We start from the raw sequence: 17,937 nt of genomic DNA on the forward strand, positions 1-17,937 counted from the left end.
CCTAACTTAATCCCATCTCAGACAAACCTTGAATACAGATTCCCCCTCCAACCCCAACCATGCTCTGATACTGAAAGCTAACCCTCACTCCTCCAAGCAGGCCAGACAGCACACACACCCCGCCCTGGTCCTCTCAAGCCAGGTCGAGTTTATCAAAGGCCACAGCTCTTTTCTATCACATGGCGACAGACAGCACAATAAAAACCTGCCATGTACAACCAGATCCTAACCTCTACAATCTCCCCACTTGAGACTCGAAGCCTGGGCACTGGCAGGGTTTCAAGGCACTGGTCCTTAGAGCTCACAACCTGTCAATGAATGGCCAAAGGACTAAATGATGACATACTATCATTGTTTACTTAAAGACCATGCAAAGACTAATCATGGTTGTGTCAGATCAAGCATTGTTAAGGCAATTCTTCCACATTGCTGCTTCAATGAAAGATTAATTATCATCATGATTATATTGAACAGTAATCCATATAATTTTGTTGACAGCATAGATAACTGGAGCATGTGTAGGGAGTGATTGTCATAGAAGAGCACAATTAATATAGATATTTTGGTATTGCCACTCAGCTTCTGATTTCAGGCAGAATCTGAAAACAAAGTTTTACCACAAAATATTGTTTCATTATTACTATTTGAATAAATTACCGTCCTCTCTTTCTCTCATTTGTTATGAGTGAAACGTCCCCCATAGCCCGTTTAACAAACGGACAATACCCTGATGGGAATATGGCTGGCATACTGATTTATTCTTAGAGGCAATCGCATTCTTCCTGATACCATTCTTCTTGCCACGGGCAAAGTCATCCAGGAAGTGCAGAGAAGTAAACAAGGACGACTGAACGTCTTTACATATGGCCTTGTCTGAAAAGCCAGGATACATCCGACGTAGAGGTGAATCTTGGGCTACGCGGCTGGACTCTAAATTGTATTCATCAATTACTTATATTTAACCCCAACAGAGACCCACATGTCACATTTGTGTTTGAGAGGAAGACACAATATACTCATCGGGTCATAGGAAACAGAACAGCTTATTCTTTGCCTGAAAAGGCTGGCTTGTGATTTCACAAGTGCACTTTCGATTTTTTGCCCTTTTAAGGCCAGCTCTCAGTTGGAACTTTCTGGCTCAGTTGGATCTTTGCTAATCTCTAATTGTTTTAATATGATAATAACCTGAAACAGACTTTGTCTGCTTTTTCCTGTGTTAGGTTTGTCTGGGTCTGAATTGAGCTACTTATTTGTTATTCTACAGAGCCAAGCCCTGGCCCATTACAAAGGAACCAAACATGCCAAGAAGCTGAAAACTCTGGATGCTCCCAAATGCAAGCTCAAAGGCTTAATGGTCACCAAGGAAACAACCAACCTGGAGATCTCTAGGAACATCAACACTTCAGCAGTCTCCAACTGCACTGACATGAAAGGTTATTCATTTTCATTTTTTTAAACGTCTTGCATCTACAATAGATTTACTTTCTCCAAATCCATTAATGTACAGCATATTTTCTGCAATAAATTGGTAAACCTATTAAAACGTAAGTATAGGGTGCCCTGGTAGCCCACCGGATAAGTGGTGTATAATGTAGGCTGAGGCTATACCTCAGTGGCCTGAGATCAAATATAACTTTTGCCCTTGCTCCATGTCCTTCCCTTTCTTTCTCTGCCTTTCCTATCACACTTCACTTGAAAATGGTCTACTACAGCATGACAAATATATCTTATTAAAAAAATATTAGAACTTATTTTTTACTGTAATACAAATGACAATTATGAGCTAAATGATGTCGTTCCTGTGTACAGTAGCTGTCACATTTATTTGATAATTTAGTTACATTTATTTGATAATTTAGTTACATTTATTTGATCAGTGTAATCATATTCATAAGCATAAGATTGTGAAAGAAACTGGTTCATGATCACGCCTCAAAACTTGGACAAGGTGAAAGTAACCTTTAATAACCCTGTAAAACTGCTCCAATAACGTGGATTCTTAGGAAATTGAAAAAAGACATGGGGTATATTTGTCTGGGTCTCTCCAATATTAGTTCTCAGTATGGCATATTCACAGAGTACTAAAGTTCTGTGTGAGAACATTTTAAACCGAAACACATTTTCAGGAGCACACTCTGGCATTTATATTTCAGCTCAGGTCCCCACATCTTTGCTCTATAATATTCAGCTTTGTTTGTTTTCTGGTCAGGCATGCTCAGTCTCTGACATCCATAGACTCGAACACTTGCATCAACTTAATTGTAGCCAAATTAACAGTTGATACCTGAATTACTTTAAATCGTTTATTCTGTCAGCATATTCAAATCAGCACTTTCATCCTTTAGTCATCCATAATATAAGAATAAACAATGGCCATCTCTGACAGAACCAGTATTCTTCTCCACCTCTTATTGTATCTGGACCACATTGGAACGATGGTACATTTGTCACAAGTGGCACTTGTGGTACTTAATGAATATTTATAGGCTCATATGTCAGAGGAATTAATTGGTGAGGCGGGTAAATTCTACATTATCTGCCAGGCTAAATTATTTGAAGGAATATCAGTGCCAGAAAGCTCCTCTGATGAAAAGCAGGGGTCAGGGAAGAATAATGGCTACACAGAGCAGAAATGAGCAACAGGCCGAGCAGCCACAGACACTTCCACAAAGTCAGCTTTTAATGTGTTTGTTTGGTTTTGCAAACTTCTGCCAAATATCGATTATAGTGTGTGGAACAAGAAGAGGTTCATTGTTTCCATTGTGTGTGTGTATGTCTTTGTGTGTGTGTGCATCCATGCCTGTGTGTGTGTGTGCGTGTGTGTGTGTGTGTGTGTGCGTGTGTTGGAAAAGCGGGGTATATTGATTGTGTTTGTTTGGACACATGCTTGTTATTTAGGTCTCATCGAGACTTTACATCGAGATCTATTTTTTCAACCAAATTAACTCGAGAGGGTCCTGTAAATAAAATGCGGTGGTGTGATTGAATAGATTAGTCAGTGACTCAGTAGCCACCCATCAAGCCTCTGTATGTGTCTGAGTGTATGTCTGCTCCAATGCCAAACAGAGAGAGAGAGAGAGAGAGAGAGAGAGAGAGAGAGAGAGAGAGAGAGAGAGAGAGAGAGAGAGAGAGAGGGAGAGAGATGCCTGTAGCAAGGCTCGACATCTTTCAGTTCCAGCCCAGTGCCCGAGGAAATGTACCCTGATATTAGCTATTAAAGAGGAGATTGTCAAGGGAGCCTTGCCAGCCCTGACAGCAGCTGTACAGCGGAGCAGGCTTGAAGAGGCAGGGTGCTAGCGTAGGCTTGTTCAGCTAGCACCTGCACCACTGCTTCCTCCCACACTCTCCATGTCTTTTGCAAAGACAGGAAAACAAATCTGCCCAAAAAACTTCTTTGGTGAGCACCGGGTTGGAAAAAACCTGTACACAGTCGAGGTACATCAATAAGAAACTAAGATGATGACTGCAAATTACCTTGCCTGGGTAAAATTTGTTAAAATACTGGATAATGTGTCTATCTATCTATGTAACAATTGTAGTAATACACAGTAGTTGTTTATGAATCTCAAACTAGGCAGAACAACAGACTTTTACTACTTGTGTATTTTTGTTCACTTTACTCACCTTAGAAAAAGGTGGGAAAGTAGTCGTTGGTCGACTTGAGGCCAAGGATCACTGCTGTGATCTCACTGACATTTGTCCCATACTAAAAATGATAATTGCAACTATTGATGTGGAATACCTATAGAGCTCATTTCACATCTTCATTGAAATATCAAAACCACATTGTTGTCAAGAGGGCCGCTGTTGATGACCTTTTCTTCTTTACTTTGAACATTGATAAGCAAAAATGTATTTTTATGGAAGATAGAATTCAGCCTTGAGGGATTCCTGTCCTTTTAATGGTTGCGACATATAATGGAGTCTAATCATTTTAATTAAAGAGCTTAATCCAGCATCATTGAGAAAGGTAATCAGATCTCTTGGGAGTCTTGTGATTGCCTGGAAGCTTATCAGGAGGGGAAGGATTTCAGAGGCACATGTCTGCTTTATCACCAAAGGAGATCTCCAGAAAGACTCAGGAGCTATGGAGGTATAGAAACTGAGGAAGAAAAGGATTGTTAGCTCTCAAAGAGGGTCACAGTACTCATCTGCTTCTCCCTCACTAATATCTTCACTCTTTGTGGCACTTACTTCGCCCTCTAACTCGTTCTGTCTATTTAATTGAGTCTTCTTCTTACTCACGTTTTATATCTTCTCTGTCTCTTTGCCCATCCTCCTCTTAATTGTTTCATGTACTCTATCATTCACCTTTTTACTGTTTCTCAACTCCCCAATTCTTCCTTTCAGTCTTCTTTTATCAGTCCCTCTTACTTTTTCGCTTCCTTCCTCGTCGCTTCCTCTTTCTACTCTCACACTCTCTTCCAAAGCTGTCAGCTCTCACCCACAGCAACTTTAGATTGATCACAGTCATTACCTCCGTTAATGAGAGGGGATTGAGTTCTTAACTGGGCCTCCCAGAGCCAGTTAGGTCACAGAGAGTGGTGCTGTGAATTCCTGGAGGCTTTCCTGTGTAGAGGGCATTCTGGGCCAGGCAGAGTACACTTTAATCACCTGCCTCCAATGACCAATGGGTCTTTACGTAATGGCATTAAAGGAAGATGAGTGAATGGTAATGCAAGGACAAACACATGGACAGGTTGACCGGATCCTTCCGGGAGGCAGAAAATGTTACAGTAAAGGTACATGAAACTATAAGGGCCATTACCAATAAAAGTTGTGTACGGTGACTGGTGCAGGAAGCACAACTCACAAATTAACTACACAGGCAGTCAACACACAGACTATGCATGCTCATAAACCCACATTTTAAAGCAAACACATCCTGTATATGTAGAATCCTAATGTAACTGAAAAGTCGCTCATTGTGCTTTCAAACTGGCCACGGAAATGGGTGTGGTGACAGCTTTGGGTCCTTGGTGAGTTGATTCTGATTTTGGGTTACCATGCTGGGGTGTGTTATGATGTCTTTTAGTCCAGAGTGATGTGGGAGTAGGTGGACTTAAATTACAGAGTGGTGTGAGGTCACGGTGTTCCTTTCCTCTCAGCATGATCATTATTCATCACAAGCAAGAAGGTGACTTGCAAATAATCGTTAAGTAAATTTGCCCATGCAAATGGCTGTGACTTTAAGTGACATAATGAAATACAATTCGTATTGTCTATTGAGCTGTTTGTCTATGGAATGTTGGAAATATGATGCTAGGGTTTTTTGCTTGTCATTGTACATGGGATTAAGATGTTCAATTATTGAGAAACATAGATCCCATGAAACATAAATCCTTCCCTGCAATGCATCTTTCTGCAAGAAGCTGTTATGTTGGACCAACTGGCTACTGGGGTGTGGACCCAAATGCACGACTCCACTGAAGGTCAAGTTGACTGGTTTATTGAATTGAGTGAAGGAGAGCGAAGGAGATCCGGTGGGGCAGGCAGGTGTGGCAGGCAGGCTGATGAACCGGAGGATGTGGTCTGTAGCAGGCAGAGAGGAAACAAGGTCTTAGGACGGACTAGATATAGCACCATGTACTGGGAGCCGATACTACCTTCTGGACGAAGCGTTGAACTGGCGATGAGTGACAGGAAAACCGGGGTTGAAATACTGTGGTGCTGATGAGGGGATGGGTTGCAGGTGTGTCAATTACACAGGAGGAATGGAGTATGGCATGAAACCTGGAGCCGGCACAGAAATCCAGAAAACAGAAATCCCTGCCCGGATTAGGCCGGGGACATAACAGTACCCCCCCCCCAACGGGCGCCCCCTGGCGCTCCTCCAGCAGCTCAGGGATGGGCACGGCGAAAGTCCCGGATCAGGGCAGGGTCCAGGATCCGGGAACGAGGAACCCAGCAGCGTCCCTCAGGACCGTAGCCCATCCAGTCCACCAGGTATTGAAAACCCCGGCCGCGGCGGCGCACATCCAGCAGCCGACGCACAGTGTAGACGGGATGACCGTCCACCATTCGGGGGGGTGGAGGGGCAGGGTCGGGAGGGCAGAGAGGACTGGAGGACACAGGTTTAAGATGGGAGACAATGGAACACCGGGTGGACCCGGAGAGAGGAGGGGAGCTTCAGCCGGATAGCGCAGGGGTTGATGACAGACTCCACCTCAAAAGGACCCACGTATCGGGGTGCAAGTTTACGGGAGTCCACTTTGAGGGGCAGGTTCTTGGCCTGAAGCCAAACCTTTTGTCCAGGGGTGTATGTCGGAGCAGGGGAACGGCGACGATCGGCCAGGCGCTTGGATGAGGCAGAAGCGCGCAGGAGCGCAGACCGGGCCGAACTCCAAACTCGATGGCATCGGCGCATATGGTCCTGCACCGAGGGCACAGCGGCCTCGTTCTCCTGTGCAGGGAACAGGGGTGGTTGGTAGCCCAAAGAGCACATGAAGGGGGACATCCCCGAAGAGGCGTTGACCAGGGTGTTATGGGCATATTCCACCCATGGCAGGTAGGTGCTCCAGGTGGATGGCCTAGCAGAGGCAACGCTGCGGAGTGCCGCTTCCATCTCCTGGTTTACGCGCTCCGTTTGGCCATTGGTCTGGGGATGGAACCCCGAAGATAGGCTGACCGTTGCACCAACAGCCTTGCAAAAGGCCCTCCACACCTGGGACGTAAACTGGGGGCCTCGGTCAGACACGATGTCCAGAGGGATTCCATGGAGGCGGAAAACGTGACTGACCAGGAGATCAGAGGTCTCTCTGGACGACGGCAGCTTGGGTAGGGCAGCAAAGTGAGCGGCCTTGGAAAACCTGTCAACTATGGTGAAAACAGTGGTCATGCCATTGGATGGAGGAAGGCCGGTGACAAAATCAAGGGCAATGTGGGACCAAGGGCGGCTTGGTACCGGCAGCGGGCGCAGGAGTCCAGCTTGTGGATGAGAGGAGGTCTTGTTCCGTGCACAAGTGGTGCACGCTGAGACAAATGAACGGGTGTCAGACGTCATTGTGGGCCACCAGAAGTGCTGTCGGAGGAAGGCCAGGGTGCGGGTAATGCCTGGATGGCAGGTGAGGCGGGTGGAGTGGGCCCACTGGAGCACTTGAGTGCGAATGGAGTCGGGAACAAACAGACGGTTTTGGGGTCCCGTACCTGGGTCTGGCTGTTGCTGCTGTGCCTGGGTGACCAATGACTCAATCTCCCATGACACAGTGGCAAAAAGGCAGGTGGGAGGCAAGATGGGCTCAGGAGGGGAGTCCCTTTCGTCTGGAGCATGCAAGCGGGAGAGGGCATCCGGTTTAGTGTTGCGGGACCCCGGACGGTAGGTGAGGTGGAAATTGAATCTGCCAAAAAACAGGGCCCACCGAGCTTGGCGAGGGTTGAGGCGTTTTGCTGACTGAAGGTAGGAGAGGTTCTTGTGGTCTGTCCAAACTACAAAGGGCTGGTCAGAACCCTCCAGCCAGTGGCGCCACTCCTCCAACGCCAGCTTCATCGCCAGCAGCTCCTTGTTCCCGACATCGTAGTTCTTCTCGGCGGATGTGAGCTTGCGGGAGAAGTAAGCACAGGGGTGCAGCTTCTGGTCTGGGGGGAATCGTTGTGACAGGATGGCTCCCACTCCAGTGTCTGAGGCATCAACCTCAACCACGAACTGTAGCGTGGGATCAGGCTGGGTGAGGATTGGGGTGGAAACGAATCGTCGCTTGAGCTCCTGGAAGGCGGCCTCTGCCTCCGGGGTCCACCTGAGGGGTGTGGATGTGGACGTGAGGGCTGTGAGTGGAGCAGCGACCTGGCTGTAGTTCCTGATGAAGCGGCGATAGAAATTGGCGAACCCCAGGAAGCGTTGGAGCTGCTTCAGGTTGCTCGGCGAAGGCCATTCTGTTACGGCCATCACCTTGGCTGTATCCATCTCCATCCGCCCCTTGGAAATTACATGGCCCAGGAAGGATATGGAGGATGCATGGAACTCACATTTCTCTTGTTTGACGAATAACCGGTTCTGGAGGAGGCGCTCAAGGACTTGACGGACATGTTGAGTATGTTCATTGAGGGACCGGGAGAAAATGAGGATGTCGTCGAGGTAGACAAAGACAAACCGGTTGAGCATATCACGGAGGACGTCATTTACCAGGGCCTGGAACACTGCAGGTGCATTGGAGAGTCCGAAGGGGACCACAAGGTATTCGAAGTGGCCCAGCGGAGTGTTGAAGGCTGTCTTCCACTCATCCCCCTCCCGGACGCGCACCAAATGGTAGGCGTTTCGCAGGTCCAACTTGGTGAAGATGGAGGCATCACGGAGGGGAACGAATGCAGAGCTGAGGAGTGGCAGGGGGTATGTATTCCGGGTGGTGATGGCGTTCAAGCCCCGGTAGTCTATGCAGGGTCGCAGCCCTCCATCCTTCTTCCCTACAAAGAAAAATCCCGCCCCCAGTGGGGAAGAGGACGGACGGATGAGGCCTGCTGCCAGCGAATCCCGAACGTAAGATTCCATGGCCTCAGTTTCAGGACGGGAGAGGTTATAAAGACGCCCGCTAGGGAGGGGCGCGCCTGGGAGCAGATCGATGGCAAGGTCATATGGGCGGTGGGGTGGCAGGGACAGGGCATCTTGTTTACTGAATACTGGCGCAAGGTCGTGGTACTCCTGTGGTACTGTGGACATGTCTGGAGGAGCCACAGAGGTGGGGGAATCGGCAGAGTCCGGGGTGGCAGCCGACCTGAGACAGCGCTGGAAGCAGTGACTACCCCAGGAAGTAATCTCCCCGGTAACCCAGTTGATGTGGGGATTGTGGAGCTGCAACCAGGGGTATCCCAGCACCAGAGGTGACAGTGGGCAGTCGATGACATGGAGTCGGATCGTTTCATGGTGGTTGCCAGCAAGGAGCTTGAGAGGTGCCGTCTGTTGCTCAATGTGGGCAATCCTTTGGCCGCTTAGCCCTCTGACTACCACAGGTGGACTGACGGGTTCACAGTCCAATCCCAGTTGCCTGGCCATCTCCCGGTCAATTAAGTTGCCGTCAGCTCCCGAGTCGATGAGGGCTTGGACCAACGTAGAGACTGTGCGCCATGTGAGTGTGACGCCAAGGGTTGAACGCGGAGGGGATGAGCAGGCTCGACCCATCAGTACCTCCCCTACTACTGGTGGGCCCGTTCGTTTCCCGGGCGAGTAGGGCAGGTGGCCACCAGGTGTCCAGGTTGACCGCAGTACAGACAGGCACCCTCGGCTCTTCTGCGTGCCCGCTCCTCAGGAGTCAACCTTGCACGCCCGAGCTGCATGGGCTCAGGCTCGCTGTTCAGATGGGTACCAGGGGATGCCGGTGTTCGAGGTGGGGGTGACTGTGGGCGTCGAAGGGGGGACAAGGGACGTGGCTGGGAGCGAGGAACCCTTTCACGGCGGCGCTCACGGAGCCGGTTGTCCAACCGAATAGACAAAGAGATGAGCTGTTCCAGGTAGGTTGGTTCGTCCCGGGAGGCCAACTCATCCTTCATGGTCTCAGTCAGTCCCTGGTGGAAAACAGCCCGCAGCGCGGCATTGTTCCAGCCGCTCTCAGCCGAAAGTGTCCGGAACTCTATGGTGTAATCGGCCACACTACGGAGACCCTGACGGAGTGACGTGAGGCGCTTCCCAGGATCCGGCCCCCCTTCAGGGTGATCAAACACTTTCAGCAGCTCTCCAGTGAAGGACCCATATGAGGAGCTCAGCGAGCCCCCGGTGGTCCAGACCGCGGTGGCCCAGGAAAGCGCCCTTCCAGACAGAGCACCGATCACATAGGCTATCCTTGCCCTGTCTGTGGGATAGGATGACGGTTGCTGTTCGAATACCAGGGAGCACTGAAGCAGGAATGGACGACAGCGTCCTGGCTCACCGGTGAAGCGCTCTGACATGGGGTTCTCGGTGGTAAGGAGCAGCGACAGGCGGGGACTCTGCCGGAGGAGCAGGAGGGCCCTGGGGAGGCTGTAAGGACCCCAGGGCAGCCAGGACTTCAGCGAGGGTGCGGGAGAGGTTCTGCATGGTTTCCTCATGACGTGCCAGTACTGCACCTTGGTGGCCGATTGCCCTGCGAACAGGATCGACGTCCGAGTCGGCTGGGTCGCTCATGGCCAGTTCAAACTGTTATGTTGGACCAACTGGCTACTGGGGTGTGGACCCAAATGCACGACTCCACTGAAGGTCAAGTTGACTGGTTTATTGAATTGAGTGAAGGAGAGCGAAGGAGATCCGGTGGGGCAGGCAGGTGTGGCAGGCAGGCTGATGAACCGGAGGATGTGGTCTGTAGCAGGCAGAGAGGAAACAAGGTCTTAGGACGGACTAGACATAGCACCATGTACTGGGAGCCGATACTACCTTCTGGACGAAGCGTTGAACTGGCGATGAGTGACAGGAAAACCGGGGTTGAAATACTGTGGTGCTGATGAGGGGATGGGTTGCAGGTGTGTCAATTACACAGGAGGAATGGAGTATGGCATGAAACCTGGAGCCGGCACAGAAATCCAGAAAACAGAAATCCCGGCCCGGATTAGGCCGGGGACATAACAGAAGCAGATTTGTCTGAATAATGATAGATGTCTGGTGCCAATGTTGCTCCGTTCCGTATCTCATTGCTTTGACACTTCTTTTGGGAAGAAATAAGAGCCATACATATTGGCTCACAAAAATAGCACAACATAATTCACTATTGATTGGCCCTCTTGGCTCACTCTGTTTCAGTGAACAGTGGAGTACTGAGAGGCATTGACATTGATCAAGGGATGCTGCCAAGGCTAAATTTCATTTTTGTAAACTAGGAGCAGTTTATAGTAACATGTGTTGTCCATCATGTTATGATATGAGATAATTGTTTTGAGGTTTGAGAGCTAGTCTTACAAGGTGGTTTTCCTCTCAGACTTGGTTACATTAATACCTGCAGTAGAAACTGAAAATGCCATGCTATACATCACAAAATACTGTACATATGAAAAGGGGAAACACAAATTATTAACTTAAACTTAAGTTACACTTTTTAAATATATATTTAATGAAACAATATTTTAGGAAAATTATCTCGGGCTATTTGTGGAAACAGGTGACTTAGCTTATCAACTCTGTTCATTATGTAAACTAACTGAATTAGGTAACATGGTCATGTTACACCATAGAAACAAAACATCTGAAGTATTACTGTAACTAGCTCACAAAGGAGTCCTCCTAAACCATCCAGTACTGTAGGTTTAAAAATAACCCTTCTCTTTCCCTTTGCAGATAACAACCCTGAAGTGGCACATCTGCCATTATCTCCTGTACTCAAATTGACACCGCCTCTGACACCAACGTTGGCACCTCTGGCAACTGAGCTGACCCCAGTTCCCCTCACAACCACACGGACAGAGACTACCTCAGCCATGTTAGAGGATGAGAGGCAGCCGTCTAAGCCAACCTCGCCCCTGGAAGTGGACGAGGAGGCGGAAGCCGAGGCCGAGCCGGAGACAGACACCGAGACGGAGGAGGAGAAAGCCAAGCGTCTGCTGTACTGCTCTCTATGCAAGGTGGCCGTCAACTCAGCCTCCCAGCTAGAGGCTCACAACAGCGGTGAGAGACTGGACTACCATCCCCTCCTCTCGTCCCCATTCTGAACGCAGCTTGGCAAATTCTTCAAGAGAGTTTAATATTTGTTTTAGTGCTATGCCAGTTGGGGTTGTTCATCAAATTGTATGGCATTGACAGGCTTTACATCGAGAGAGAGAGAGAGAGAGAGAGAGAGAGAGAGAGAGAGAGAGAGAGAGAGAGAGAGAGAGAGAGAGAGAGGGAGGGAGATAGAGAGAGAAAGAGAGAGAGAGAAGAGAGGTAGAGGGAGAGGGACAGGGAGAGGGAGAGGGAGAGGGAGAGGGAGAGGGAGAGGGAGAGGGAGAGGGAGAGGGAGAGGGAGAGAGAGAGAGAGAGAGAGAGAGAGCGGAAGACATGCAGCAAAGAGCAATGGCCAGATTAGAAGCCAGATTCAAGCCTGCATTGTATGCGTTCTTATCCGGGGAGCAATTGGGGCTCCCCATCGTCATGGTATTTTAGTGCTGTTGACACTTAAGGAGGAATGTCTATTGAAGAGGGATGGTTAGCTTAGCTTGCTTTCTGTAAAACGTTGTGCAGTGAGCTTTTACACAGCATATGCTATATCGATATGAAAAAATCTTGTAAGGGTATTTCTTTTATGGCTCTAGTTTTGTTCAATCCTGTCAGAACCTTGACAGCCTTTTCTTCAACTGCCCCTAGGTACAAAGCACAAAACCATGCTGGAGGCCAGAAATGGCATGGGTTCAATCAAGTCCTTTCCCAGGGCAGGGGTCAAAAGCAAAATGACCATGCCCACCAAAGCAGCCACGGGCCTGCAGAACAAAACCTTTCACTGTGAGACCTGCGATGTGCATGTCAACTCAGAGACACAGCTCAAACAGGTGTGTGGAAAAATCTCAGTAAATGTTGAAATGGTTGTTTATGAAACTAAAAGATTTTAGTTGAGAAAAATGATTTTTCTGAACCTTACAGCACATTAGCAGCAGACGACACAAAGACAGAGCGGCAGGCAAACCAGCCAAACCCAAATACAGTCCCTACATCAAACCTGCAAAAGACCTGACCAAACAACCAGTAAGTCCTGCCACTTTGTTGATGTACTATTATGCCATCCCATATAATGTCACGGCAGTGCATTTATATAAATAATTAAATGAATAAGGAGAATGTTTCTCTATTTTCTTTACATCTAAAACTGTGTTCTTCACTGTGTTATGTTCCGTACAAGTTGTTACCATTCATAGATTTACAAGCCAAATTAAAGTAAAAGAGTTAAAATCCCTTCCCTTGATTTTACTTGATTTTACCATTAATTTCCTCTCGACACCAGATGATGGTGTTGTTAAGGAAGAATTCGAGTGGCACTGTGTAGATCTGAATAGTCAAGGGATATGGTTTTAATACAATTTATTAGACTATACACATACATAAACAAAGCTTTGCTGATCAATCACAGCGAAGGAGGTGTCATCTACACAGGTCGTTCGCAGGAGTGATACCAACCATCACACATGCACTGCCTTATATAAACTTAAGATCAAATGGCATTCTATAAGGTCAATCAATCAATGTAGCAAACTCTGTGATTGGCTAACTCAACTTAGTGACAGTTTGAAACAATACATCTCCGGTGTGTCCCAAAGTTCTTTGATGTCACAGCTCTCCCCAGAGCAGTAGATAATAAAGCCACAGGGGTTGACCAGTCAAATGGTCAACTGTCCTTTGTGTGACCATCTTCAAACAATACTTTTAATTAACACAAACAATGAAACAGGACACAGTCCTTCTAGCCAAAGTTCAGAGCAACTGTCTCATTGACCCCTTACAGTAACCAGAGGACAGAAGGCCATATAAAATGCTTCACCCATCCCCCAGGGCAAGCTGCCCACAGAGCCATCAGCACCTCACATTCCTTTGAACTCAACTTAATTATCTTGCCTTCCTGTCTCTTACCAATGAACATAGAAGATTATAGATTTCATACACATACATCTATGCATATGACCAACATTTCCATTACAGTGTCAGATGACTCTCATGACCGTCTGAAACCTATGATTTTAAACACCGATATGTGTTTGTTTTTTCAGTTCTCAGTTTCCTCACTATTTCACTGTCTTTCTCTCCCTGGTTTTTAGGTGAAGCTGACCGTGTGTAAAGAAGTATGCCAGCCTATGACAACTGCCCAAATCTTGCCCAGCCACCTTGCAGCTATGGCGGCAGCCATGGGCTCTGCCTTCTCATTGCGTACAACCCATACCCCAAACCACGCCCCTACCCTCTTTCAGACACAGACCCTGTCTGCAGCGTTGCTTCGCCCCGCCCCAGGCCCAGTCAGGACCTCCCATCCACAGATTCTATTTGCTCCCTACTAAATCACAACACCACCCTGTTATGGAAAAACTATGGATCTCATTGTGGAGCGCATCCGGAGGGATATGAAGCGTGCTATGCATTTGGGCTAAAGATCAACTTTGTCTGTAAGATGCGGACTACTGGAAACTATTATCAATTGAACTCGACACCTCCATCCCTCACCTTTGGCTATTTGGATTATCTTGTTCCATATCAGTATCTACCTTCAATCTTCTGTTCAACTGGACTATGTTTTTTTCTTCTTCAGATCCTTAATTTATTTATGGGTAAGATCAGAACCCAGAAATCCTTTTATTTTTCTCAAAAAGAACTTCTGGAAGTTGAACACTGATTGAATTCTGCCTTAAGTTTTAGCTCATGTGTCAGCTTACATGACGTGTGCTTTGCAGATCCCCAGCACCTAGCAACATGATACATCAAAAGATAACAGGACAGAAAGTGTCATGCCCGATTTACTTTTTATTTTTAGTTTGATTTGACTTATATAAAGAACCTCTTTTAACCCTGACAACACAAAATAAACAATGAAATGTAGGGACGCTTAAATATTCATTAGGATTGTCTGAATGGGCTAACTCATGATGCCAACATACATGGATTCATTGCTGCAAACCAGGTCTGACTTCCTGTGTACCTCCCACTGTTACATGCTAATGATCCCACACATCTTTTTCCCTTGCCCATGCACACTCCTATTCTAAAACCCTCGACCTACATTGTACCGCAATAATATATAACACAAACTGCCACTATGCAGTGTCATTTCTGTCTAATGCAAACACAGTTTTAGTTAAAACTGTACAAGGGAAATACTATTCATGAAGCTACTGTGTCACACTCAGACCATTGCTTTAGTGGAGGTTACTATCACTTGTATTTAAGACTAAATATACTGAGAGAAGGAGTGAGCAAGCCCCCTTCCACTTTGCTGTATGCACTTTACACCCCTTCGTTCTCTGTCTGCTTTAGATGGTTAGAGTATTGAGTATTGTATCTTCTCTTGAATAATGTGTGTTTGTGATGTCTGTCAGTGTTTTCCCTGTCCATCTGTGAACATGAAAGTTTGTGTGTATGTGTATGAGTGGTTTCCTCTGCTGTTAATTGCCCCTGATGATGTACAAGCTAGAGTCTGTTCTGAATGACCATGAGCTTGAGGGACCACAAGAAGCTTGTGTACTGTGCTGTGTCATGTCATGTCAATGTGTTACAGGTGAATAATTCCAAATAAAGAGTCTTACTTTCCTAACTTTTGTAAATCAACAAAACATGCCCTCTTTAGATCTCTCTGTCACACACACACACACACCCGCGCGCACACAAACGCAGACATACAAACACACCTCAGTAAGGCATGGTTGAATGAACCGAGCTAAAGTTCAAGCTCCCAATAACAATGTCCTACTCAGGAAGCAGAGTCACTGACATAGGCAGGTTTTGTAGCTCATAATTTTACATTTCGGACAAAATCCCAAAACACCATAAGTCATCACATGTTGAACCCAATACTTCAGTCTTTGAACCTTTCCATGAAACTTTAAGCTTCAATCCCCAGTTTGTAGTAGATTAACCTGGAGGGGTCGGGGGGTTGGAACTGTCTACACAATTTCTGACACACAAAACTGGCTTTTCCGAGTAGTTGAGCTTATTTCCACACCACAATCCCAGCCTGAAAATAACACAGCAGGCTTCCTTGGGACCAGAGCAACTCAGCTAGTGGGATAGCTAACCACCATCTTGCTCCCATTTACTCTCCATGGAACAATAATCAAGAACATCTGTAAGGGGGATGCAGCCTTGTCTAGCTGTGGTTCCAGAGAGCTATCAGCAGGCTGATATTGATTGACCCTCTCCCAGTCGGCAGTGAAAACAGAAAGCTGCAGGGTGCCACAGCTCAGGGAAAGCAGAGGGAAGTCTAAACAAACTGGAAAGCAAATATGCCAAGCTTTTGTAGTTTGAGCTCCTTAAATACAGTTCTCAAACAACTGTTAAATCTTAATGTGGGTGGAGAAGCACAACAGCCCGACAACACCATTACTGGTTTGCCACTCATCTCTCATCACCCCTAGATACCACTGTCATAGAAAACACTGTCTTTGTCTTTAGCTTAATTATGAGCCAGCGTACTATTGTTATCACTGTCCCTTCTGATGATGCACAAAAATTCTGATCAGAAATCCATTCAGAAATGTTTGATAGTTTGGAGGGGGAGAACTTGACTGACATGCCCAGATCCCTGATCCCTGATCCCAACGTCCCTTGGTATGTATTCTAATGCCATCTGTGAGCAAAACCTACCTGCCCAAAATCAAACCTGCATAGATATTCCAACATTTATTGGAAATCTATTCCCAGAAAAGTGGAGGCTGAATAAATGGAACATGGGGACCTTCTCCATATTAATTTCGATCAATAAAGCAAACCAGCTCATTTTCAATTATGGAAAACCTTTACGACTCAGCAGATCAAACTTGTTTTAGTTGACACAGCACAGCAGCAAGGCCATACTTTTCAACAGACTGACAGCTATACAGCCTGGTAACCATTTACACACAACTACACCTTTTGACTTTCAGCAAGCACACACAGGCTATACAGTGTATTTCTGAAAGCTGAGAATAGGACACAAGCATAAAACAAACTCCCTATGTCTTCAGATAATTATGAATAACAAAAAGGGGCTACTTTTCCCCATTTATGCACATACACAGGCTTGAGTTTAAATGGACTGCTGGTCATAATTTCCAGCTGATGCAATTGCTTTCTCACTTCTCCCCCACACTTAGTTAGTTGGCTACAGTAGCAGGCCACCATGTTAGCTGTTAGCATTAGTATGGCATGTTTGTTGATAGAAGCTGCACTGTAGAAATATAACGTGTAGAACAGGGTATGTACTTCAGAACTCTTAACTAATGCCTTGCTCAATTGTTGAAGCTAGAGATTAATTTGAATGTGGAATTACATACAAGCTTGCAAGGATTTAAAAAGGATTTAAAGTCACACTTTGATTTCTTATGTACTTCTGATGGTAGTTGAAAGAGCCGAGTGTGCTTGAAACCTTGAAATACTTAACATACTATAAGCTGGTTAAGATCTCCTCTCTTTTTAAATAATATTTAAGCAACTAGAAACTGATGTGTATAGAGTATAGAACTGGATGGAAGTTTACATTGAGAAATAGAGAACCCCCCCGCCCGCTCACAAATTACTGGTTAAACATTAACAGGACAGTGCTTCTTAGTACTCTTTTCTTTGCTATTTTGTGCAAAATTTAGTTTCAGATATAAATTCAGAAACGTTATTTCGGCTGATTATTCCTCCCCTTCAATATTCTTCTGTTGGTATTCACTCTCATTTTGAGCTTCAAGTGGGATCACCTTGGGAATGCTGTACGTGTCAAAGTGACCAACGCAAACATGTAGGCTACTTGAGACAAATCCTGGCAGAGGAATGGGATGCCATCCCACAGCAGTGTGTGACCAGGCTGGTGACCAGCATGAGGGGGAGGTGCCAAGCCATTGTAGCTGCGTATGGATCTTCCACACGCTACTGAGGTCCCTGACAGTGTAAAATGAATATAGTGTAAAAATGGCCAACATATGTTGTTTTTCTTTATTACTGTGGGAGAGTGCAATCATCCAATCCACCAAGCAACTCAAAACTAGAGTGAATACCAACAGAAGAATATTGCAAAATCAACACAGCTACCCACATGGTTAGCTGTGTTGCTCATTCCACGAATGCATGATCCTTACAAGTTGTACCTCGTTGTAAAGGTGACTGATCAGGCTTTCCAACTACATTAAATACAATACCAATTGGTATTATTGAAGGGGAGGAATAATCGACCGAAATAACATTTCCAAACTTTTTTTGAGGAGTTTATTATCACCCAAGATTCCATCTGTGTATGGCCAATGACTGTTAAAAAACTGTAATGTTTCATGGTGTCACCAAAGTTTAATATACTGCCTCATATTTAGTAAGTTGTCTTTTTTTAGTCCAAACAATCTGTCATGCAACATGGCATGTTT

The 17,937-nt window shown here is 46.3% G+C and overlaps 1 protein-coding gene across 2 annotated transcripts in view; it reads left to right on the forward strand.

The window, feature by feature from the left end:
- The window catches only part of znf385d (zinc finger protein 385D), a 32,358-nt gene extending 17,212 nt beyond the window's left edge, over positions 1 to 15,146 (forward strand). For both annotated transcript variants that reach the window (XM_047039811.1, XM_047039820.1), the window contains 5 exons: positions 1,265 to 1,433; positions 11,228 to 11,554; positions 12,230 to 12,411; positions 12,503 to 12,604; positions 13,669 to 15,146. In XM_047039811.1, the coding sequence (XP_046895767.1) occupies positions 1,265 to 1,433; positions 11,228 to 11,554; positions 12,230 to 12,411; positions 12,503 to 12,604; positions 13,669 to 13,905 (1,017 nt within the window). In that variant the 3' untranslated portion in view covers positions 13,906 to 15,146. The remainder of the gene's footprint in view (positions 1 to 1,264; positions 1,434 to 11,227; positions 11,555 to 12,229; positions 12,412 to 12,502; positions 12,605 to 13,668) is intronic.
- Positions 15,147 to 17,937: the final 2,791 nt, after the last annotated feature.

Source organism: Hypomesus transpacificus, chromosome 2 (genome assembly GCF_021917145.1).
Source record: "Hypomesus transpacificus isolate Combined female chromosome 2, fHypTra1, whole genome shotgun sequence".
Classification (NCBI taxonomy): Eukaryota; Metazoa; Chordata; class Actinopteri; order Osmeriformes; family Osmeridae; genus Hypomesus; species Hypomesus transpacificus.